The sequence below is a fragment of the Mucor mucedo genome (genome assembly GCF_025094135.1).
Source record: "Mucor mucedo strain NRRL 3635 chromosome Unknown EV154scaffold_113, whole genome shotgun sequence".
NCBI classification, from domain to species: Eukaryota; Fungi; Mucoromycota; class Mucoromycetes; order Mucorales; family Mucoraceae; genus Mucor; species Mucor mucedo.
In genome coordinates, this window is record NW_026252397.1 from 68,053 (window position 1) to 90,623 (window position 22,571).

At 37.1% G+C, this 22,571-nt stretch overlaps 11 protein-coding genes across 11 annotated transcripts; 6 read left to right on the top strand and 5 right to left on the bottom strand.

Annotated features, from left to right (window-relative positions):
* The first annotated feature begins 317 nt into the window (after positions 1-317).
* Positions 318-1,554, top strand: EV154DRAFT_522082 (MRG-domain-containing protein). The gene is made up of 5 exons (XM_051602957.1): positions 318-454; positions 521-603; positions 653-1,021; positions 1,077-1,252; positions 1,312-1,554. Exons 1-5 carry the CDS (start codon positions 371-373, stop codon positions 1,482-1,484), a joined length of 885 nt encoding a protein of 294 aa, XP_051453590.1. The 5' UTR covers positions 318-370; the 3' UTR covers positions 1,485-1,554.
* On the bottom strand, positions 1,534-4,238 carry EV154DRAFT_522084 (putative integral membrane protein conserved region-domain-containing protein). Its single transcript, XM_051602958.1, has one exon. The coding sequence runs from the start codon at positions 4,126-4,128 to the stop codon at positions 1,558-1,560; it is 2,571 nt and encodes an 856-aa protein (XP_051453591.1). The 5' UTR covers positions 4,129-4,238; the 3' UTR covers positions 1,534-1,557.
* A 1,759-nt stretch (positions 4,239-5,997) lies between these two features.
* On the bottom strand, positions 5,998-7,415 carry EV154DRAFT_470843 (alcohol dehydrogenase zinc-binding domain-containing protein). Its single transcript, XM_051597861.1, has 5 exons — positions 7,401-7,415; positions 7,138-7,335; positions 6,920-7,073; positions 6,745-6,853; positions 5,998-6,674 (listed from the first exon to the last, which is right to left on the bottom strand). The coding sequence occupies exons 1-5, from the start codon at positions 7,406-7,408 to the stop codon at positions 6,106-6,108; spliced, it is 1,038 nt and encodes a 345-aa protein (XP_051453592.1). The 5' UTR covers positions 7,409-7,415; the 3' UTR covers positions 5,998-6,105.
* A 2,045-nt stretch (positions 7,416-9,460) lies between these two features.
* On the top strand, positions 9,461-11,083 carry EV154DRAFT_522088 (kinase-like domain-containing protein). The gene is made up of 6 exons (XM_051602959.1): positions 9,461-9,982; positions 10,037-10,157; positions 10,228-10,525; positions 10,601-10,711; positions 10,772-10,863; positions 10,913-11,083. Exons 1-6 carry the CDS (start codon positions 9,513-9,515, stop codon positions 11,006-11,008), a joined length of 1,188 nt encoding a protein of 395 aa, XP_051453593.1. The 5' UTR covers positions 9,461-9,512; the 3' UTR covers positions 11,009-11,083.
* A 764-nt stretch (positions 11,084-11,847) lies between these two features.
* Positions 11,848-12,443, top strand: EV154DRAFT_554854 (transmembrane protein 14C-like protein; the record flags this gene model as incomplete). Its single annotated transcript, XM_051605236.1, has 3 exons — positions 11,848-12,083; positions 12,147-12,324; positions 12,404-12,443. Exons 1-3 carry the CDS (start codon positions 12,014-12,016, stop codon positions 12,441-12,443), a joined length of 288 nt encoding a protein of 95 aa, XP_051453594.1. The 5' UTR covers positions 11,848-12,013.
* A 42-nt stretch (positions 12,444-12,485) lies between these two features.
* Positions 12,486-12,858, bottom strand: EV154DRAFT_399946 (uncharacterized protein; the record flags this gene model as incomplete). Its single annotated transcript, XM_051595261.1, has 2 exons — positions 12,486-12,666; positions 12,722-12,858. Coding segments are annotated over 2 exons (318 nt in total), but the record flags the coding sequence as incomplete, so codon positions are not given.
* Positions 12,859-14,159: 1,301 nt separating this feature from the next.
* EV154DRAFT_522094 (uncharacterized protein) lies at positions 14,160-14,872 on the top strand. Its single transcript, XM_051602960.1, has 3 exons — positions 14,160-14,409; positions 14,490-14,609; positions 14,677-14,872. The coding sequence occupies exons 1-3, from the start codon at positions 14,166-14,168 to the stop codon at positions 14,832-14,834; spliced, it is 522 nt and encodes a 173-aa protein (XP_051453596.1). The 5' UTR covers positions 14,160-14,165; the 3' UTR covers positions 14,835-14,872.
* EV154DRAFT_449825 (subunit of the GINS complex) lies at positions 14,873-15,568 on the bottom strand (the record flags this gene model as incomplete). The annotated part of the gene is made up of 1 exon (XM_051597192.1): positions 14,873-15,568. A coding segment is annotated over exon 1 (597 nt), but the record flags the coding sequence as incomplete, so codon positions are not given.
* A 1,464-nt stretch (positions 15,569-17,032) lies between these two features.
* On the bottom strand, positions 17,033-18,154 carry EV154DRAFT_26707 (ubiquitin-conjugating enzyme/RWD-like protein). Its single transcript, XM_051594682.1, has 6 exons — positions 18,100-18,154; positions 17,920-18,035; positions 17,709-17,845; positions 17,515-17,640; positions 17,373-17,452; positions 17,033-17,311 (listed from the first exon to the last, which is right to left on the bottom strand). The coding sequence occupies exons 2-6, from the start codon at positions 17,927-17,929 to the stop codon at positions 17,254-17,256; spliced, it is 411 nt and encodes a 136-aa protein (XP_051453598.1). The 5' UTR covers positions 17,930-18,035; positions 18,100-18,154; the 3' UTR covers positions 17,033-17,253.
* Positions 18,155-18,316: 162 nt separating this feature from the next.
* On the top strand, positions 18,317-19,765 carry EV154DRAFT_574581 (uncharacterized protein; the record flags this gene model as incomplete). The annotated part of the gene is made up of 6 exons (XM_051606430.1): positions 18,317-18,419; positions 18,476-18,553; positions 18,613-18,971; positions 19,035-19,136; positions 19,195-19,253; positions 19,308-19,765. 6 exons carry the CDS (start codon positions 18,317-18,319, stop codon positions 19,420-19,422), a joined length of 816 nt encoding a protein of 271 aa, XP_051453599.1. The 3' UTR covers positions 19,423-19,765.
* A 1,217-nt stretch (positions 19,766-20,982) lies between these two features.
* EV154DRAFT_403484 (uncharacterized protein) lies at positions 20,983-21,276 on the top strand (the record flags this gene model as incomplete). Its single annotated transcript, XM_051595323.1, has 1 exon — positions 20,983-21,276. A coding segment is annotated over one exon (294 nt), but the record flags the coding sequence as incomplete, so codon positions are not given.
* Between the last annotated feature and the right edge of the window lie 1,295 nt (positions 21,277-22,571).

Here is a 22,571-nt window from a genome sequence, read left to right on the forward strand (position 1 = left end):
TACCAGGAATAAATATTTCTATAGACTAAGATGAAGAAGCAGAGCCTTATAAATGTGAAAGTGCTTGTATGTGGAATAACACAAGATGGTAGGAGCATATCAATGAAAGATGGGAAGAGTAACTATATACTTGAATGAATACAGTTATAACTTCTTATCGATTTATTTGTAATTTAGTAGGAGTGAATACAGATAACGAAAGTACAGTTTTTGCACACTTTTCTAGATGTAATCTAAGCCTTAACGCGTGGCGAAGAACCAACCATGCAGCTGGTTTTAACAACAAACAATTTTTTTTTAAAAGAGAGTCGCGCGCTGGTTTCCAAAAAATAAAAATCCCTCCCTCTTTTTTATTTATCTGTGCAGAAAAATGTCTGAAGAAGTCAAAAAATTAATATTTGAAGAGAATGAAAAGGTGTTGTGTTATCACGGACCCTTAATCTATGAAGCTAAAGTAAGTGCAATGTTAAGCCAGTAGGTTACTTTGGTTGCTAATGCATGCTTTTTTTTTTTGGTATAGATTCTGGAAAGTAAATGGATGGACGAAGATCCTGAGCTCACAGGACCTCATTACTATGTTCATTACAAAGGCTGGAAAAGAAGGTAATAGATCAAGTCAAAATGAATGCAAGCATCTGACTTGTGTTGTTAGTTGGGATGAGTGGGTACCCGAAACAAGAGTGCTTCGTTGGTGCGAGGATAATATCAAGATGCAGTCTCGACTCAAGTCACTTTACCGCACGAAACAATCCAGCGCAAAATCTACCTGTTCTTCAGACAACGAGAGCAATTCATTGGGTAAAAGACGACGAGAAGCCAAGAACGAAAAAGAAGAGGATTATTTGAACAAGCCAGAGATTAAACTCGATATACCCGAAACATTAAAAGGTCAATTGGTGGATGACTGGGAAAGCGTCACAAAAAATCAACAACTCGTTACTCTACCAAGACAGATCACAATCAATGAGTTATTAGCGCGTTACAAGAGATTTAAAAAGGAGAAAAAGGGCAACCGTGAATTGTATGTCTCCTCCTCTTAGACTTCAATTAAAAAGACACTAACTCATATTTACTAGAAATGAGGATTTATTAGAGGAAGTATTTGATGGCCTTCGTATATATTTCAACAAGGCTTTAGGAACCATGCTTCTTTATCGCTTTGAAAGACATCAATATGCTGACATCAGAAGACAAAACCCAGACAAAGATCTCGTTGATATTTATGGTGCCGAGCATTTCCTGAGATTGTTTGGTAAAAATGTTTTTGATCCATGGTATTCATTCAATATATACTAATTGTAACATGTATAGTTCAAATGCCTAGTTTAATTGCTCATACAAATATGGATTCTGATGCTGTTCATGTATTGAATGATTACTTGTCTGATATTTTACGTTTTATGCAAAAGCAACAGAAACACTTGTTTCAAACAGAATATGAAAATGCCCCTCCTGGTTACTTGGCTTTATCGGGTGCTAATTAATCCAACACAATTTCACCCCTACAATCACTATGTAAATATAATATGAAAATAAAAGGCTTATGTTATTTTATTTTTAATGTCTGGGAGGAATAGCTGGAGGAGGAGAGTGGATATTTCGGGGTGGTAAATCAGGTATAGGATGAGGCTTAGAATCTGAAAAAGGAGGTCTTGGTGTGGTAGGTAATGGAGGTTTTTCTTCTACTGACTTGTGATCATCCAAGCCCGTATCAGGCTCTTCAGTAATTGCTGCTTCCATCACATGTGTTCTGGGTATACCTTGCACACTACTTTCAACCAAGTCTTCAGATACAGGAATGGGTGTCGAGTTACGACGAGGAGGAAGAGGTGGTAATGAATGTGGATTTGATAATGTGGAAGATACTGACTCGCTATGCGCAACAGAAGAGGATCTTTCACGACGAGGTTTCAATGAAGGAAGTGTGTTTTGTTCGGATTCCGTCATGTCTTCATCCAAAAGATGCTTATTGGAGGTTGGAGGATACTTATTAACAATAGGTGGTGGTAAAGGAGGGCCGATATTTGAGATGGATGCAATCTTTTCTCCTGCTCGTTTACGCATATTCGCGATTCTTTCAGCATACATACCCTTCTTCTCTTCACTGATAGTATCATCATGTCCATTCGCCTTTTTTGTCAAAAAGTTTTCTGCCATGTGAATAAGCGAGTTTCTCTTATTGGAGTTGGTAGACGACGCTGATTTTACAGATGCACTATCGGAAGCTGGGACACTGTCTGCTGGTAGAAAATTGGAGATCTTGTTAAGAAAGCCAGATTGGTTCGTTTTGTTGGTCGATTTTACACTTTCTGAATCACTATGGTCTTCATCAACACCTTTATGCATACGTTTTCTTATATAACTACCCGTTGTCTGCCACTTATTGCTACCTGTGCTATGTGTTGATTCCGCTGTTGATTTCTGATCAAGAGATATGGCGGATTGGTTATGTTGCTCAGCGAGAAAGGGTGTGGGTTGCACAACCTGCATAGTAGGTGTCGAATAAGATGTTTCTAATACAGGGGAATGATCAGGCAGTAATTCATTCTTTTGATCGACACCGACAGCCAGCTCTGTGGCAGATTCAGCTCGACGGGAGGGTAACTTTAGTACGTCAGCGGCAGCAGGCTTTTCGACGACTTCAGGTACAGTTGGCGTGTCTCTTACATTCGAATGCTCACTAGAGCCTGAATCCTGTCTTGAATGACGATGACTGTTTTCCTCATGGACAAAGGGTTTGGTATTTGCTTTTTTCTTTTGTTTAACCTTGATATACTCACCAAATATACCGCCTTTTCCACCCGACGGACAAAACGGGGTATCATCCATATTTGGTAACACGAAGGTCTCGGCCATAACTTCACGAATACGAGATTCAATAGCGTTAGTGACAATGGATAATTTGATTTGTTTGTCAGCTACAATGGGCGTGATTTCCCATTCCATTTCGGGCATTTCAAAAAAGGCAAGCCAGTAACGGTTGGTTGGTGGTGCTTTTAATTTAAACATCATGCGACCTGCTAATTTCTTGAGCTTGACAGATAAAACAAGATGCATACGAATAGGTTTCATTAAGGATGAATATGACCAGTTAAAATCGGTTTCTATTTCGATGGTAAGACCACCATGATAATCTACTTTAGCTTCCACAATTACTTCACCTTGAGGCGAGAGCGAGAGCAATTTAGGGTCAGTAATAAATGGTACTGTCCCACCAATATCCACTTTTCGAACCGTAATCTCGTCTAAAAACGTAGGGCGTTTTGTCTTGTCAATTTTTTTACGAATCTTGTTCTCCACAAAGTTCTTCAAACGATCAGTTTTATACATTCCTAAAAATAATCTACCAAAGACAGCATTTATCCAAGCTGTTTCACGATGACTGGGTGAGGATTGCACTTGACGTATCAGCTCTTCCATCGTATCAGGATCAAAATGCGTACTATCCATCATCACATAGTTTTCTTTTTCTTCGGGATCAGTCAAGACGTGTTGTGCCTCCACCAAACCGAGATACCAATCTTCCTTATCAATGTTGCGGGCACATGTAAGATATAAGATGCGATTGGGGTTGACTGTAATATCTTCTTCGGGCAATGTACATACGGAGATTGAGTCTGTATCGTGCGGCGAAATGGACTTTGGGACCAAGCGTACCACCACTGTACGACTATAGATGAGTCCTTCGGGCGTATCCTCTTTAAGAGGAGGATACAATGACACTGAAAAATCTTGTATAGGAATAACCATAATAACCTCTTGTTGCTTTTCAGACTCATAACAAAACAAGCTTCCATGCTTTAAAATCGCATACACCAACCCCTTTCTTTGTTGTTCTTTACCAACGTACGATTGAAGGCCAGAGATTATGCCATTATTGTTGCCGTGATTGTTGGGTGGAAGGTCGGGCATTTTCGGTTGGTATTGATTAGTGATGCGAACCCATCCTTTTTTCACGATTACCGTGTCCGGATCTTTATACACATGAGCTACAGGTTTGGACGTGGGACGAGGGAGTAATGTTTGAATGCCTCCTTTGTTGTAAATAAAAGCAAATAGTAGCATCAGTGGTAGGAAAGTTAGTCCTCCAGATATGTAAATCAGCAGGAATCCTGTAAAGGAAACCATGTTTTTTTGTTATGTAAGAAAAGAGAGAGAGAGAGAGAGAGAGAGAGAGAGAGGTAAGTTACTTCTTCAGCACATGACGTATTTCGAGTAAAGTTAAATCGATCACAGCGCTGGTTTAAAAATAAATTCAAGCCTGCTTCTTGCGACCTAATAAAAACCACGGAGCAGTTAGGTATATCTTTGATCATCTATTACTGTATGAAATATATGTTTCAATAACCACATTTCCGAACAAGCTGTACATTTGTTATTGTAATGTAGGATCACGTAGTAAAAACATATAGTTATAGATATCGATAATGGTAGTTTACAGTCAGACTTGCGAAAATGGAAAAACTTTACTTATTATGATCCCTTTTAGGCCGCTTGTTTCAAAACCTTTAACCACCTTCAAAATTAGTGATGGATGATCACAGTCATTTTAACACTTACTTGTCATGTCTGCCATAAGTGACAAAAATTAGCAACTATATTAATATCTTTATATTCAGTGTTAGAAAATGATACTTGCCATATCTCTTTATCAAAAGTGAGTTGGAACTCTCAAATTCACCAATTTTGTCCCGCAGTGTAATCATCAATAGTAAGCTCTTCTTCTACACCAGCAATCTGAGAGGAGAATGAGTTTTACTATTTGTTTTAGAACAAAAAACTGACGCATGAATTTCTTACCAACGTATAATCATCTTGATAATCAGTATCATCGAATGACCTCTTCTTTCATAATTGAGATTTTTTCAAACACAATAGCAGACGCAGTGCCTTAACCCTGAATAATGTATCTTGACCTAAATAACTACCTTTGATTTTCTTTTCTTTTCATTTTATCAATACTTGATGTAATGTATAGATATAAGCTCGTTGCATTATCTAAAAGCCTAATTTTAACATCATTCTTCATAAGAATACTGAACACATCATTTTACAATAAATCGGCAATTTAACTGATTGTTTCCAGGTTTAAATAAGAACGATGATGTTATTTATTTACATCTATTTAATTTGATAGACTGTGAGTATGATGTGCGATATAAAAATTCGATTTTACTGCAGTCGCTCGGCTTATTAAAAGTAGCTCAATATGACATTCTTTGTCAAACTTATCTGGTTTTAAACAAGTTAGGGAGACATGCAAAACTACTCTTAATGTACCTGGGTGCTATTGTAAAGATCTCTGAACATTTGTAGATGATCTTTCTGTCCATCTCTGTTTACTTAAAAGACTTCTTCAATAATGTAAACCAAATACAGCTTCAAAAGTATACTTCTGAAAGCATGTACGCGTTTTTATAATTGAATAACTCGAATGTTACACAACATACAAAAGATCGAAACAAAAAAGAATCAAGTTTAAAGGTCTTTGGCATAGTGCCTCAAACAAAATACACAAACAATTAAAGCGTAGAGCAAGTTTTTGAGAGTGGTTGCTTCTATTGATAAATACAAAACTTACAAGGTTAACGCACCGATTCCCATATGTACACTATATGTTACAAGCACCATCATTATATATCTGCAGCTCTTGCTTAAAATAGAACCCTAAATATCTGAAACGCGATAAAAATGACAACGCTAAATGCACCCATCAATTATTGACGTGTAACATTTTCGACGCCTTTTGGCATGACTTCCGGAAACAAGCTTCTCATTGCTTATTCTGTTTCGAACGATCAAGGTTGACTCGATATCTTCAAAAAAAAAGACTTGCCACCTCAAAATCTGTTGTCTCATGTCATTCCGATGGAGCACTGGCTTAAAGGTTTTACTGGTGAAAATACTTACCAACCTTCGATTGTCTGACAACTGATTTTCTTTTACTTCCAAAAAAGGCAGAACAAACATTGTCTGAATTTGAAGTGTCAAAGAAATGTTCCACACAAGTTACAATTACTTTAAGGTTTTTTTGTGCTTTATTGAATACTTCGGATATGAGAAAATTCACTCCGTCTATTTATACATTTGGTATAGTTTTTGTTCTTAGATCTTTGACTTGTTATCTTCGGGTAAGGTGACAACAATCTTACCCATACTTTTACCGGAATGAAGGTACTCAACAGCATCAGCAATTTGTTCAAGACCAACATAACCCTTGTCTTCAACGTGCACCTTGAGTGTACCTTCAGCCATCAACTTGTACATGTTCATCATGTGAGCAGGTACATGGGGAAAGTAAGCAGGCAAATAGAAACCACAGACGGTCTTGGAACCAGCCAAGAGTTGCAAGGTGTTGACATTATCACCGGCTAAACCTCCCTCTCCAGTATAAGAAGAAACAGAACCGAGTACAACCAAACGACCACAAACGGCAAGATTGTTGAGACAGGTTTGGAAGAATTCACCTCCTACACATTCAATCACAATATCCATACCACGAGGATACTCTTTCTTTAAAACTTGGGCGAAATCTTCCTTCTTGTAATTAATCACACGGTCACATCCCATACCCTTCAACATTGCAACCTTTTCGTCACTGGAACAAGTACCAATAACATGGTTACCAGCAAGTTTGGCCAATTGAACAGCAATTTGTCCTGCACCTCCAGCAGCTAATCAAAAAAAATAAATAATAATTAGTGTCACCTATATTATAAACCCCGCGTGTCAATTCTATTTTACCAGCTGTAACAAGGACGGTTTCGTTAGTGGTCATACGGCCAGAGAAGGTCAAGGCCAAAGAAGAAGTAATACCGGCAGTTTGAAGAGCGACAAACTCGGGGTTAGGAGCCTATAGGTTTATTTTTTAAAATTGGTATACGGCATGCAAAACAAAAAAACAATGCAATTTACTTACAGGAACAGGAATAGCAGTCTCAGCAGGGACTTGAACGTATTCAGAGAAAGAACCAAAGAGAGTATAAACAACAAAGTTGCCCACCTTTTGGTTGGTAACCTCTGAACCAACAGCAACAACAGAGCCAATACCTTCAAATCCAACATCGAAAGGACTATATAAAAAAATGGGCGTTAATTAATTCAGAGTACTTGTGTAAACATCCAGACAGAACTTACGGAACAATACCGGGAGTGTACTTCGCATTGGTGTAGTTGACATCAGAAGCATTGATACCGAGATGAATGTTCTTGACAAGAATGTTCTTGGGTCCAAGGCTCTTGATCAACTCATCAAAGCTGTGCTCGGTCACTTTGGTAACATTTCTGAAATCACTACCGATAGCAATGGCTTGAAGTTTGCGATAGGTTTGAGGACTAAATAAGCGCGAAAAAAAAAGTCAGCTTTTCTATAAGCAATATAACGAGACTTGTTACTTTACGTAGACATAATATATGTTTAAGGATAAAAGAGAAGAAAGAAAAAAAAAAGAGACAGCGTTTGTGTTTAAATATGTCAATCGGTTATTGAACCTTAACTAAATTGTTTGTCATCAGACATCGTGTGCAAAGGGAGCACAGAGATTCAAAACCGTAAGTCTAAACCGTGTTCGATGGAAGTACACACTTACTTTTTTGCTCTCTTCCCAGCCTACCTCCCTATCTATTATCATGTTAATGACAGAAATATTACAAAACAAACAGACGAGTGGCATGAATCTTCATATTCCGTAGTCTGATGGCCCATTTCAACCAGGCTATAAATTATTTGTACACCTGCTTCGCAAAAAAGACAAAAAATAAAACAGCAATTATGCTTATTCAGCATGCAGATTCTGATCGGCAGATCCGCATAGCCGATTAAAAGGACAGTTGTGCTAAGACTCGCTTATATTTTCAATAAAATTTCAAAAAGACTGGGAGCAAACTCAAGCCATCACTTTCGTTACAATTCAGTCTGTTTGTTTGGATTGTTAACCTGACGCCACCATTGAAGAGGCGGAAGGCAAAAAACCTTCAGACAAAAAAAAACACTTTCGGATAGTAAAGTCCCTTTGTAGACATGTATCCTAAATAAGTTTTAAGGTGTCAAGACAATGTTTTACAGCGATGACTTTTCAGGTGTCGACAAATTTATAAAAAAACGTGGATTTATGCCGTTTTTTTTTTTTTTTTTTTTTTTTTTTTCTAATCTTTGGCCAGGAATCTTCAATTGGGCCGATAAGACGAATAGGTATGAAGACATGATGAAGAATCAATAACCTCGGCAATTCATTAACTACCCGTAGAACATAAAAAGATGGCGAGGTTTGGTCCAAATGATGAACACCACATTACTTGATGAACTACGTTTTGGTACATAGTTACACGTTGTTAAACCTAGATACGTTGCTAATCGTTTGTTTCGGCAATGGAACCGGGGTTACATGTATCTAAGTTAAACCAACGGTCTAAATACAAGCAAATGAAAATACGAATGATGGCACCCGGGAAAGATGGTTACGTCCCATTACAATTTTAATAAAATCCCCATTGACCCGTCAAGAAAATTATGATCCGACCCTTTTTTTATGATGCTAGCTTTTTAAGGGCGCATCCACACAACAACGGGAAGATAGATCCAAAAAGGACTTCTTATGGATCGTCTTGCAGTAAGATCCCACATGACAAATAACTCCCAAACGTCATTAAACGGTATATAGAACCCCATTGATCTATTTCCAAAAAAAAAAAAAAATGATTAAGTTAATATTGTGCCCCTTTGTCTTTTACAGTGAAAGACCGATAAATAAGCATGAAATTTATCAGAGAACAAATTTAAAAAAGTTGGTACTGGGTCGTTTCGTGAGATCAAGAAAATGAGTCTGTATAGTTCGAGAATATTGCCTTGTTAGATTTAACGTGCACAATGGGAAGTGTTGTAAAGCAAAAAGATATGCTTACTCTTTTCTCGGGGTTGTCGTCTCGAATTAATGATCTATTGTTTTGTATGCGGATCGTACAGTTGATATAACACCTGTCAATTTTTTTTTTTCTAGAAATCAACACAAGCTGACTTGAGTTGGGAAAAAAAAATCATTCGCTTTACAAATTAGGAACAGTCATTGACAAGTATAGATCGATCATTGCCCATTTATAAAAACAGATCTATAAGGATTCGTAATACGTTAGCTTTTGCTTGAACGGGAGGCGATCTGTATATTATAAAGAAAGTGAAATCATGGTTACGATCGAACTATTGTGTTGTACTAAGAGCAATGACATGATGAAGAGGTGTTATCCTTTCCACGATTAGCTAGTGTTACTCACACAAGGAGCTACATGACGTCGAATAACAAAAGTTTCGTAGATGCTGTTGGGTACATACTATGCTGATACAACGCATATTTCATTGTCGATAAGGGGGACTAGCTGCTCTCTAAAAAACTGAAAAATATTTTCGGTTATTGTGTGGATGACGACAACCTGAAGGCCGTCTCTTTTTTTTTTTTTTTGTGTATATTAAACATTTTTATACATATTAAAACAATCGTTGGAATACACTTACACAAGCCATGGCCGAAAATATTCCACCCAATAACAGTAAATTGACACAGTACAAAGTAGCTGCCATGCAACCACCACCTTTCAATATTGCGGCAGATTTGCGTACAGAAGCAAACCACCACCATCCCATACCTTTGGCAGAGGCAACAATGGCACCGGAAATTGGGGTGAATCGTGAGATTCTCCCTCAACATCAGCAACAAAGAAAGGAAGCAGAGTTCGAAGAAAACATCAAGGAAGAAATTAAGAGAGAGGAAGATTACGATGAATTGGCAGATCCTAATGATCTAGCAGGTTATCAAAAAATTAGTAAAATTGGCGAAGGCACATACGGTGTTGTATTCAAGGCACGACAAAAAGAGACAAACAAACTGGTAGCATTAAAGAAGATTCGACTGAATTTGCAGGAAGGTGTGCCTACTACAACAATAAGAGAAGTAGCCATTCTGAAGGAAGTAGATCATGATAACATTGTCAAGTAAGAGGTGATCTTTCGTATTACGTTTGTTACTAAATGTACGTATTATATTAGGTTAATTGATATGATTCAAAAAGATGCTACAATTTACTTGGTGTTTAATTTTTCTGAAATGGATTTACGTCGATATATGGATCATGTGAGAAGACCGGGATTGACGGCTGGACATATAAAAGTAAATCATAAATCATACGTTCTTCTCCAATGCGAAACAATTTCATCTTATTTCAAAGAAAAAAAAATAGAGTTTCATGCACCAATTATTAAGGGGCTTACACTATTGTCATTCACATCGAATTCTACACAGAGATTTGAAGCCACAAAATTTGTTAATTGATCGCCACGGAGTGTTAACCATTGCGGATCTAGGACTTTCCAGAGCCTTTGGGGTGCCTATGCGACCTTACACTCATCAAGTCATCACACTATGGTACAGAGCTCCGGAAATTTTGTTAGGTAGTGAGCATTATTCCACTGCTGTAGACATGTGGAGTGTCGGTTGTATCATGGCCGAAATGATGACACTCTCTCCCATATTTCCAGGTACAGATAATTCCCGTTTTTTTTTTTCTTTATATAACCAATGGTTAATTCTTACTCTCTCTCTCTCTTTTGTAGGCGATTCACAAATCGACCAACTCTTTAGAATTTTTCAACATTTGGGCACACCTACAAAAGAAATGTGGCCTGGTGTTGAACACCTACCTGACTACAATATGCAGTTTCCACGTAGATATATTTAATTCTTTTGACATTGACTTTATATACTGATTTGCATTTCTTTGTTAGCGTGGAAAGGAAGAAACCTAAAGAAAGTGTTCGAAAAAAAGTATCCAAAAACCTATCTAGAATTACCAGATACCGCTTATGATTTACTAAGTGTAAAGTATACATTCCTTGCCATCCTGTTTTTTCTAACTTCTATTGTAGGAACTTTTGACGTATGATCCTGTCACTCGGATCACAGCACTAAAAGCCGAAGATCATTTCTACTTTTATGACGATATTACTATGCTAGACTGTTAATTTGATTTTTTCTTTCTTTTTTTTTTTTTTAGTTTTTTTTTATTGGGACATAATAAAACCAAAACCATAGAACACTTTTTTTTTATAAATATAGGGGAACTCCAGTAATGGGATCATCTTTTTTAATTATTATCGTTGCTTAGCAAATTTTATCTATAGATTTCTAGATCCTCCCAGTAACCCTTTTTTTTATGGAAAATGCATTTTGTGTGTGGAATAGATTGTTCTTGGCAACTTTATTCATGAAAATGGTTAACCCACAGGCACAATGCTCCTTTAATTTGACATCTGTTGCAGCTTGGTATAAAATCAACATCCAACATACATGGTTTTCCCAAAAAAAAAAAAAAAAAAAAAAATACTTTCGCACAAAGAAAACAAAATGGGAGTTAGCTATCTAAAATAAAAATCATGTGCCAACTAATCGAAAGGGGATACATTCAACAAAGCGCTATTTATTTTATACAACGTGTCAAAACAAACAATGAAACTATAGTTTTGGTGCGACTGCTGTCATTAAATTTCCGCCAATCAAAATGCGCCAATAAATTATTTAGCATGATTTGCAGAGGGGTGTGAGTTTAACAAACAATGAAAAAATATATATAGTTTCTTTTTTCTTTATGCATATTGTATGTTAAATATATTGGCTGATAACGACATATTTCTTTATTCTTAAATTTGAGCGCAATGTAAGAAAATGTGCTTGTACATGTGCACGGTGAAATATGTACAATGAATGATAAAGACGACATCATATTTAACCTGTATAATGAAATAGACGAATTATTTATTTGACAATTTATGGTGAAATGAAAATAGCAAAAGATATCAAATTTCGCTTTAGTCAAGACATGATTCCCAAAGATTTACTACCACCGCTCCGTCCGCGCCTTGAAGCACGTCACCCTCCAATCTCGTGGCTCGGAGCATAAATGGTATTTGAAATTAACAAAAAAATAAAACACCCTCCCATCTTTATAATCGCCCCAACACGAAAAAAACATGTCTGACATTCTTGGGTATCTTTACGGTCTTGTAGTCTTTACTGGAGGCGCTATTGGTTATCTTAAAGGTAATAAATATACAGTAATGACAAGCAGCTCGACACTAAAAAAAGAAATGGAAAAACGAGTAGCTGGCAGCACAGCGTCAATTTTAGCCGGTGCTATTTTTGGATTTTTAGCAGCATATGGAGCATACCTCGATAATAAGATTTTGGCGTTTTTGACTAGTTGGATTCTTTTAGCCGTGATGGGACCTCGATTTTACCGAGGACGCAAGTTTATGCCTGCAGGTCTTGTTACTTTACTCAGGTAACGGGGAAAAAAGAGATCGAGAGAAAAAGGAATAGGGATACTAATACAAGCTTTTCTATATATATATATACAACAGTGTCTTTATGATGATCCGTTATGCAACCACACTCATATAATAAATATAAAAAAATTTATTTTTCAAAAGTAACTGTTCCTTCCTCTGTATGAATAATGATTTTTTTACCGGTTGGCGAGGTAATGTAAATTGAATTGAGTTTGTTTTCTGGTGATAAATCCAGGATATGTCCAGGTGGTAAAAACATCAAAAAGTTGCGAATCAACCAAGGTTTTCCTTTGAACAGTTGCGTAACGCGTTCCAACACTTGAGGGGTATTAATCCTAATGATAAACAATTTCGTGTTAGATAAACACAAAGACATGCATCATCACTTACTTTTCGGATCGGAAATCGGTCATGATTTCGAGAAATTTATTATACGTCTGTGGTGGTTCGTCTGTCTTGATTTGTTCTAAATAGCCCACAGCGTCCTTCATCTCTACTACTTTAGGTTCAATCACCTTCTTTTGTTGCTCTTGTTGTTGTTGTTGCTGTTGTTGTTGTTGCTGTTGCTGTTGTTGTTGTTGTTGTTGCTGTTGTTGAGCTCCTAGGATAGATGACAAGACGTGTTGTTTATCCTTACCAAACAAACCTTCAATCACGCGCAAAACCTACAGATATGACAAGTAAGATTAAGAATAAGAAGAAGAAGAAAATAAAAGAAAAAAAAAGGTATTACCTCATCCACGTTTTTGCTGTTTTGAACTGTGTTTTCATCCTTGACAACGCTTTTTGGTATCACATCATTGTTTTCTTTGGGATCACCTCTGAGAACGGTTCTTACCCACATTAACAAGTGTTGAACCCTACCGTGTTTATCGACCAAATTAGCCCAACCGGTTAAAATTAAGGCTCTTTGTAAGTCGTCGTTCTGTGCGAATTTTGCCAAAAGGGCCCGTCTCCAGGCCTCTACTTTTCTGTTGTCATACCAATCCTTTTCTTGTTCCTTTGACAGACAATGGGCTTTTGATCTGTCCAAGAGTTTAATGTCTGCAGCGGGTAATTCGGCTTGTGGGTTACCCGAGTCTAAATATAAGGCATTGTAAATGTCTGGCTGGGACATGTATTTACAAGCTGTCAGATAATGGACGATGGAAGCCCATGCATGGTCGTCGATATGCAGCATGACTAGTTGAGCCGAAGTCTTTTTTGGTGACTTTTTTGTTGTATTATTGGAAGGTGTGGTATCTAGTGTTGTATTACGCATATAGTCATCGGATAAAAGACGACGCCAATGAGGGTATTGTGTCGCTAGGTAATCATAACTGTTGTTGACCAGGTCGGATAAGGGACATTCTTCACCTGTAAACGTACCCGGTTGTTCACTCGACGCCTCAATGTCCAAAACAAACTTGGTGTCTTGTCGAAAATCTTGTGCAATGCCCCCAAACCCTTCACTCGTATACACTGGTTCGGGTGAATATACTTCATCTTGATCGTCGATAATGAAATCATGCGTAAACTGACTACTATTACTCGAAGACGTCTTGTTGGTCATTATCTTTCTTTGTTTTTCAAGGTAAATTATGCTTTCTTTCTCCCCTTCTAATTATTATTAGTTTTATGTAACTTTATTGTCAGAAACCAAAATATTTTTTTTTTTTTCTCGAAAAACCAATAAAAAAAAAAAAAATAACACTTTGAAAGCGCACGGCGGAACTTGAATTGTAAAGGCGTAGTGTTTTTAAACACCGACAAAACGGCCTCGGGGTGACGTCAATGCTCAAGCGTGTTTTGCCCAGCCTAGGGGTTTCTTACTCGGCCTCTAAGAAAGAGAAGAATGATACCCCGCCTAATAGTTTTTTTTTTTGATTGCAATAAATATTTTTTTTTTTGTTTAATCGTACCTACATTATCATCAAACATGACTGCAACCAAAGATTGTATTGCTGAAGCCGGTAAAACTGCCGGTATTGCTGGTGGTATGGGTCTTTTTGTCTCTGCCATGCAAAACACCGCACAAAAGCACACTATCGGTGCAAAGGGTGTTATTACTAGAACAGGTGGCACCATTGCTTTCTTTGGTAAGTAGTAACAAGGCCCCTTTTTTTTTGACATTTTCTCTTAATTGAAGCTTTTTTCCCTTAACGTTTTTTTTTTTTAGCTGCCATGGGTGGTATTTTCACTTTGGGTGAATGTGCAGCAAAGGATATGCGTGGAGAGGATGATGCTATTAACGCTGGTATTGGTGGTTGTGCCGCTGGTATGTTGGCTGGTATTAAGAGTAAGTATTTTTTGGAATAGAGGGGGTTAGTTTGGGACAGATTGTAAACGTATATGTCCATTTGTAGGTCATTCTTTTGCAAAGATGTCCATTGGTTGTGCAGCAGTTGGTGCTACTATGTACGCATATGAAGCCACAGGTCAATTGAAGGGAGGATTTGCTGACAAGACAAGAGAAGAGAAGAAGCAACACGAAAAGGAATTTTTCAGACAAAAGACCGAATAAATTACAATTTTTTTCTTATATTATATTTATTTATTCAATGTGAACTAAATAGCCCGCTTTAATAAGAGGTTCTGCATCTGTTCTTCGTACATAGAGTTGGTTGCCTTTGGATAGATTAAGTACGCCGTATTCTGTGCTGATTTCTCCCGCATCACGGACTACGCGTACCTCAATAAAGAGATCCGTGGGCGGGTCTAAGCCTGCACCACCATTTCCACCTAAATCTATCTCGATAAAGCTCTGCTTATATGTATTGACTATATCAGCATACTCTTCTAGAAACTTTTGTTCGGTCGGGCCCAAACTAGCTTTGATCTCTCGTTGGTATTCCGATTGAAGACCCACATTCCAGTATATCTCCTTAAGTTGATTCACTCGTTGTCGATGGTATGCAAATAATACTCGTTTGTTTCGTTTGACTGCTAAATGGTATAACATGGCTTGTGACATGCTGCTGGGATCTCCACCGCCACGGGATCGCATTGTGTTTACGGTCTCTTTGGCCTTGTTGTGTAAAAGTCGGATTTCTCGACAAATTCCTTGCACAAGATCATCATTGTATGGTGAAACGAGTAAATCGGATGTACGTTTGGCTTCTTTAGCTAATTTATAAGCTGATTCTCCTAAAGTTGCCATTTCATGAAGAAAAAATAAAGTTTTTAAAAAAAAAAGAATTTATAAAAAAACGAGAGGGGCGTGTCAGATTCGTGATTGTGTGTGTGTGTGTGTGTGTGCGTGATTATGTGTGGGAGCGCGTGTGGGACAGGCAGGCGTGAATTTAGTGTGCGTGTGCGTGTGCGTGTGTGTGTGTGGTCCGGGCCTTGAACACAGCTAGGGGCGGGGGGTGCGGGACAGGTGAACAGGCGGGAATGAGGTCACGACTGGTATAATGTGCTTTAATGTGTATAAAGCATAGTGATGAAACCCTAGCGTCATCTGTATAAGGGCATGTTGTCTCCCTTTTTAGGAAACACTTGGTACTATATAAAAAGAGCTCTAAAAAAATTAAATTTTTTTTTCTTTCTTTTTTATTCTTTTATCTCTCTCTTTCTCTCTTTTTATCTAAAAATGAACCCAATTACTATCTTGATGCTTGCTACTTTTGGATTCTTTTCTACTCAGGCCATGCCATTATTTGACGCCGATTTAGCAGCCAGTCCTCTTGTGCATGAAGTGCGTATTAATTACCGTGGAGGAAGAAAGCTTGACACTGTTAAATATTAAGTCTCCTTTCACCAACAACAACTCTCTCTTTCTGTACATACATAAAAAAAAAAAAAGAGAATGCACGGTTCTTTTTTTTTTGTTCATATTTATCTAAATACATTATTACATATATAAATAAATACTTCCTTAAACACACTTATTTCGAATTTACCCATAAAAACCTCCTCATCGGTGAATGTCATCCGAACTATTTTGTGGGACACCAAGCGCATTCCCTTATTTGGCAGCCACGTACAAAAAGTGCTTCTTAACAATCAATGACATAGCCAATCACAATCAAATTTCATTGCCCAATCATACGGAGTTGCCCTTCACCTGTTGCTTTAACGCCAAAGGGGTTTCTTTTTAGGTTGTTAGATCATAAAAACTCAAAAATGGACGTCAGTCTTGTGTCATTTTCCAAACAAACCATGACTTTTTTTTTTTTTTTTTTTGGCGTTCTTCACATAGTCTTTTTTGTGATAGATTAGCGATAAAAATAAATACTCAGCGCAAATATTTATGGCATGGAGGGTAACTGAACTGATCACGGTATTTCCGCCATGAGAAAACATCGGGTAACAGTTGTTCCATAGCTAGCCGTTTGGTGAAATAGAACATCGATAGTTGATGTTCCTCAGTATATGTTTATTCATGTTCATTGATCTACCAGGAAACTCTATAAGCATCGTCAACCCTATTTCATCAATTACTATCCCATTTGTATCAATTATATATCAATAAACCAGATTTTCATGAGTCTATACCATGTGGACTAATAGCCCTGGCTTTGTCCCAAATTCTTGGTAAAACCCTTGTCTTCTTCCTGTAGTGAGACATAAATTGGAATACATCTTCTTTAAAAAAAACACAACTATTTCCTTTTATGAGAATAGTGTTGTACATAAAAAACACAAACAAGAGCTGATTTATGTCAGTATAAGAGGCTTACATAATACTGAACTTGATGTATCAGTGAAAGAAAAAGAAGCCTTCCCTTCAGGTCACTCATCCCCTTTTTTTCCTAAAGACGCACATTAAACAAGACGGTAAGGTTTCTAGCATAGAGCGGGTAACTAGGCGGTAACTAGGCGGTAACTAGGCGGTAACCATGATATCACTCATGTCCCACGAAAGTCAGAACGCAAACTTTGAAAGGAAAACTGTAATGCGCAAACAACTCCGATATTTTTATTTATTTGTTTTTGTTTCTTTAAAAAGTTGAGCCTTCAGCAGGTTGAGGTAACTTTCTACCTGTGGTGGCCATCTCTCTATTATCAGTGTATCAGTAACATGTCATATTCCTCCCTTTTTACTCTTTATCAAACATACCTTCTTAATTCGGTCAAGACAGTTTCCAGTGTGTAATTGCTTCTCCAGTGAGAGAGACAGGGTAAACGATTGGGATCAACCTAAGTAAGGTTGGTCAACAACATATACACGCATGGTAACTAAGTAAATTATATATATATACCTTTCCGTTCTGAGGGTTGACACTGGGCAAGTTAATCCTTGAAACAAACTGAAGGACAGGAGGTTGAGTAGGATATTGGTCACTGCAAAAGATGGTGAGACTATAGATACGGTTTTCATGAACAGACTATATTTTATAAAGGGTTTAGGGTTAGCCTAGGAAAAAAAAATAACCTTGAACAACAAAAAGCATACGTGAGGAGCACCGAGAATAGTGGCATGCCACTTATGCATTAAACGATCGTCATCAGCTAAACCATAACTACAAGAACCATCACCTAAACCCTTTTCTCCTTTTTCCAACTCTTCTAATAAACGAAAGTTACGAGGAACTATAAAACGTCATACGCGTGCATTTAGTTTAACACTGACTGCCATCTCTCCTTTTATCTTTCTTTGTTTTTACCTTGTGCCATTGTTGTATTAATTAAACAAAGAATAAAAAAAAAAGACTAGAACCAAGAAATTTTATTTCGTTGTAAATTTTTTGAATCCCCCCCACGTCATCTTTAATCTCTCCTTCTTTTTGACAATTTTGAGTGTGCGCGTAAAGAAAAAAAAAAAAAAAAAAATAGAGTTTCTGTACCTTAATTTCAAATCACTGTCTCTCTTTACATACCTGTTATTTGCTTATTATCTTACTCATCTGTGTGTATCTGTGTGTGTACCCAATCTTTTTTTTTTTTTTGTGCGGGAAAATAAAAAATAACTTATCTCAGCTGATCACCACAATCAAGATGAAAGCGTAAACAAACAAAAATTCTTTTTTTTTTTTTTACTCCAACAGAAAAAAAAAAACAAAGATGTCAAGTATTACAAGGATAACTACACCTTATGACTTATCACCACTCTCTTTTGACACACCCTATGAGTTTCCTAGGCATTTTTTACCTACTGTCATGAAAGGTATACTTGTTTATTATTTACTTTACTGGAGACTCTGTCTCATCTTTATATATTAGACGATAGCAAGATTCCTCTCGTATTGGTAGCATGTGGCTCATTTTCTCCAGTCACCTATCTTCATTTAAGGATGTTTGGTATGGAAACATTATTTATGGTTAAAGGATAACCACTCACTCTTTCATTCTCTTTTTAGAAATGGCCCAAGATCACTTTAAAGAACGCAACGAATTCGAACTACTTACAGGCTACTATTCTCCCGTCTCGGACCATTACATGAAGGAAGGGTTAGCAAAAGCAGAGGACCGTGTCAAAATGTGTCAGTTAGCCGTAGAGACAACTTCAGACTGGCTAATGGTCGATTCTTGGGAACCACGTCAAACAACCTATCAACGTACTGCCATCGTCCTCGACCACTTTGACCACGAACTCAACAATGTTGGTGGTGGCATCTTGACAAAAGACGGTCAAAAGCGTAAAATTAGAATTATGCTGTTGGCAGGTGGTGACTTGATTGCATCTTTTGGTCATCCCGGTGTATGGGCTCCCAACGATGTAAGTGAAACTTCATCCAAAATTATGTATATATATATTGCGCGTGCACTAAACAGATAAAAGTTACATCATATCGTAGGTCATTATGGATGTGTTATCATAGAAAGAACAGGGACAGATGTGTATGGATTCTTGTTATCACACGATATTCTGTACCAGCACAGAGTAAGTTACCAGTGTATATGTTCAGATCCAAAGATATTAATGAACTTTTTTCGTATAGATGAACGTTACTGTCATTAAACAATTGATTCACAATGATATTAGTTCAACAAAAATCAGGTATAAGAGAACAATTATAAAAGAGAAAGAGAGTACAAACTGATGATAATTTAGACTTTTTGTGAAAAGAGGCATGTCGATCAAATACCTGCTTCCAAATCCAGTGATCGATTACATCCATGCTTATGGACTCTATTTACCTCGTCCACCCAAAGATCAACAATCCTAATAATATTTTATTTTAATTATAGACACAATTGTGAAGAGAAAACGAATGTGCATACCCTTTCTCCTCTCCCTTCTCATCCCATCCTCACTCAGACTTCTTGTCTTTCATCTAATGACAAATATAAAACCGATCTTTATCTTTTTCTCACAACCAAAACCTTCTAACTGTATTAAATGGGGTCTTATCATCATTTAGTAAATATTAAGGAGCCGTTTACATGAAATTTCGTAGCAGCCGTACAATCTTACAGAGCAATAAATAGACACATAATTTTTTTTTTTTTTTTTATTGCACAGTTTCTTTTCTACTATGACATCAAATGTTGGACCACCCATCGCATCCGAATCTTTTTAATATTATTGTCCATCATATTCACAGTTTTTCATTATAATTAATTATTATTTTCATAATTTTTCATTAAAGTACTCTATATTCCATTCATCCCTACTATGAATACCTTTCACATTTATGCACCCCAAAATTTAACTTTCGCAGTTATTGTGATATAAATTTGTCTTATCAAGGCCTCATTCTCCATTTTTGTAAATATAAAACAGTGAGGGATACTTTCACTTGAAAATAGCACAATCATATGAGGGCAAACAGAAATTTTGATTACTGATAACCCCTCTTTCATTATGTGCCTTTTTATAATGACTGTCTATAAATAAATACTATTGCATAACAATTGTATATCAAATATTCTACCCAATCAGACAAAAAGTTTCTTTTATTCTTGTATTCATGTGTTTTCACGAATTATTTTCATTTTCGTAGCAAAGTGTCATGTATATTAACAGAGGAGTCAAAAAAATCCGATCAGTTAGTGTCATAATTGCAAGAAAAAAAATGACAGTGTTAACAACAAAGCCAAGGGGATAAGTCCCCTTCCCCTTTTTTTAATAAAGGCGTATCTTAGCCACATAGCTTGAACAAAAATTCAAATCAATTCTATTCTAGAACGACTCTGTATGCTTATACCCCCTTGGCTTGTGCGTAATTACAGCTACCCTTTTTGTATTTGATGTTTTTCAAGTTTGATCCTTGTTAGTATAATTAAAACAAGTTGTTATAGTGTGATGTGGCTTTACTTTTATTATAAAAAAAAACTGGTTTATGTCAGGATGCGGCAATCAATCGATTAACAAGTCTTAACTATTTTGGAAACTAGACTTCCACCATGGATGGCCATAAAATGATCTCTTTAAGCAGCAGAGACTAATAGCAAACATTGTAGTAAATTAAAGAAGAAGTGTATTTTGACAATAGTGAAAAAAACATGTCTTTTCAGAAATGCATCTATAATTACTAGTACACCCAAGTGTTGCTAGTTACGCATAATACTAAGATTTTTGGTTATTGATCCATGATCAGCATGATGTGGCGCTTCGTTATTTCCTGTACATTCCGCGGAGTTTCTTTGGGGGCCATAGGGGCCAGGAATAAGCTTTACCTTTCAAAAGAGCTTCTTCTTTACATCGATAAAATCAGCAATCAATTGTTACAAGCAGTAGGAGAATTATGGAACACGCAGCGTTTCCTCGCGTAAAGCCATTTAGACTCAAGGGCGTAATTAGCTCCTTAAACATCCACAGACTGACACAATTTGTGGTTGGGAAAGGAATTCATAAGTCGGATCATATTACACATGTCCTGACATATGCAAGCAACTTACAGCATATTACTTTGGAGGAAAGGAAAAATTTCAGAGCCAAACTTGTTCAAAAATTCTTGTCTATGAAAAGGAATTGCGTGTTCTTTGTTCTAGCAAAAGCATACATTGGCTTCACAATTGTTGTTGAAGACGCAAGAAACCAGTGCTTTGCAGTAGGTTTTAGATCTAGCAACCAACAAAGAGTGAAAACCACCGAAGGAACGGAAAGAAAAGTTCAAGCCTTCAAAAACACTGAATATGCAAAATACGTTGCTAACACCAACAATGATGTTATAATGAAGAACGAACTATTCGATCTTATCACATGCCATGTTACCCCTTTGCTCTCCATAAAAAACTATGTAGAGTTAGCATCTGCCAATAGAGCCAAGTTCAACATTCAAGAATCTAATTATCTCATCAACCAAACATCGGGTCTTAAAGGATGGTTTTCACCTAATGGATATGATTAAACTCAACAAATCGCGTGGCATGCATAAAGAATTTATGAGACGCTTTCGGGACATACTATATGTCTGTAATCAAGATGATAAAGCGTTAGTAGAAACATATTTGTCCAGCATTGGAACGGATTGGAATATAAGGATGATGATTAATTCAGCGTGGATTTTTGAACGCGTTAGGAGATTTGTGCCCCCGCCTAATATATTACACTCGGCCCTCAAATTTCTTTTTGATAGTTACGGTCCTCTGAGGTGTGAAAATTCCGGCCATAAACTTTTTAATGAAGCAGCTGTCGAAATGTCTTTGCATGTTCTTAGCACCGTACAACAAGGACATGTATCAGATGTTGTAGATGGTCCCCCGCTGTATACAGAAAAGGGACCTGACAAGAACAACTTGATGAGATATAAGTGTTCGCGGGGAACTAGCTCGGTGGAAGGGGCTTGTCACATGAATATTGTTCGCAGGTTTGCTTCCTACAATGCCTCTGTAAGATTAACAGATTCCATTTTGGCAGACTATAGATTGTATCACAACATAAATGTAAGTTGCATGTTGATATATCATTTAAAACAAAAAAGTATCTTGTGGTCTAATTAGATATCCAAACAATTTTTTAGGTGGGATCCTTGAACAGGTATGGCAAAAAACATCAAGGACATTACAGTCCTTGGCCTGTTCTAGCTATTAATGTTTTAAGAAATGATGTTGGTCATGCAACGGTCCAAGATTACATGTGCGAACGATATGGATGCTACCTAAACTTCGACCAAACAAGGAAAACATATGGTGTTGTTGAAATTCCACGTAATCTGGCCAACGAAATTGGGATCACACCAGCTACAACCCAGCAACCCAGACTTCGAACTACATTAAATCGTATCATGGAACTTTCTTCTTTACCCGTAGCTAAACTGTTTGAGGCTGGATACTCAACAAAGCAATTCCGTTACAAGTTCCTTTCTATCTGTCAAGGCACCTTGTATGCTATTACAGCGGTTCATACAAAAGAAGAAACTTCTCTGTTTGC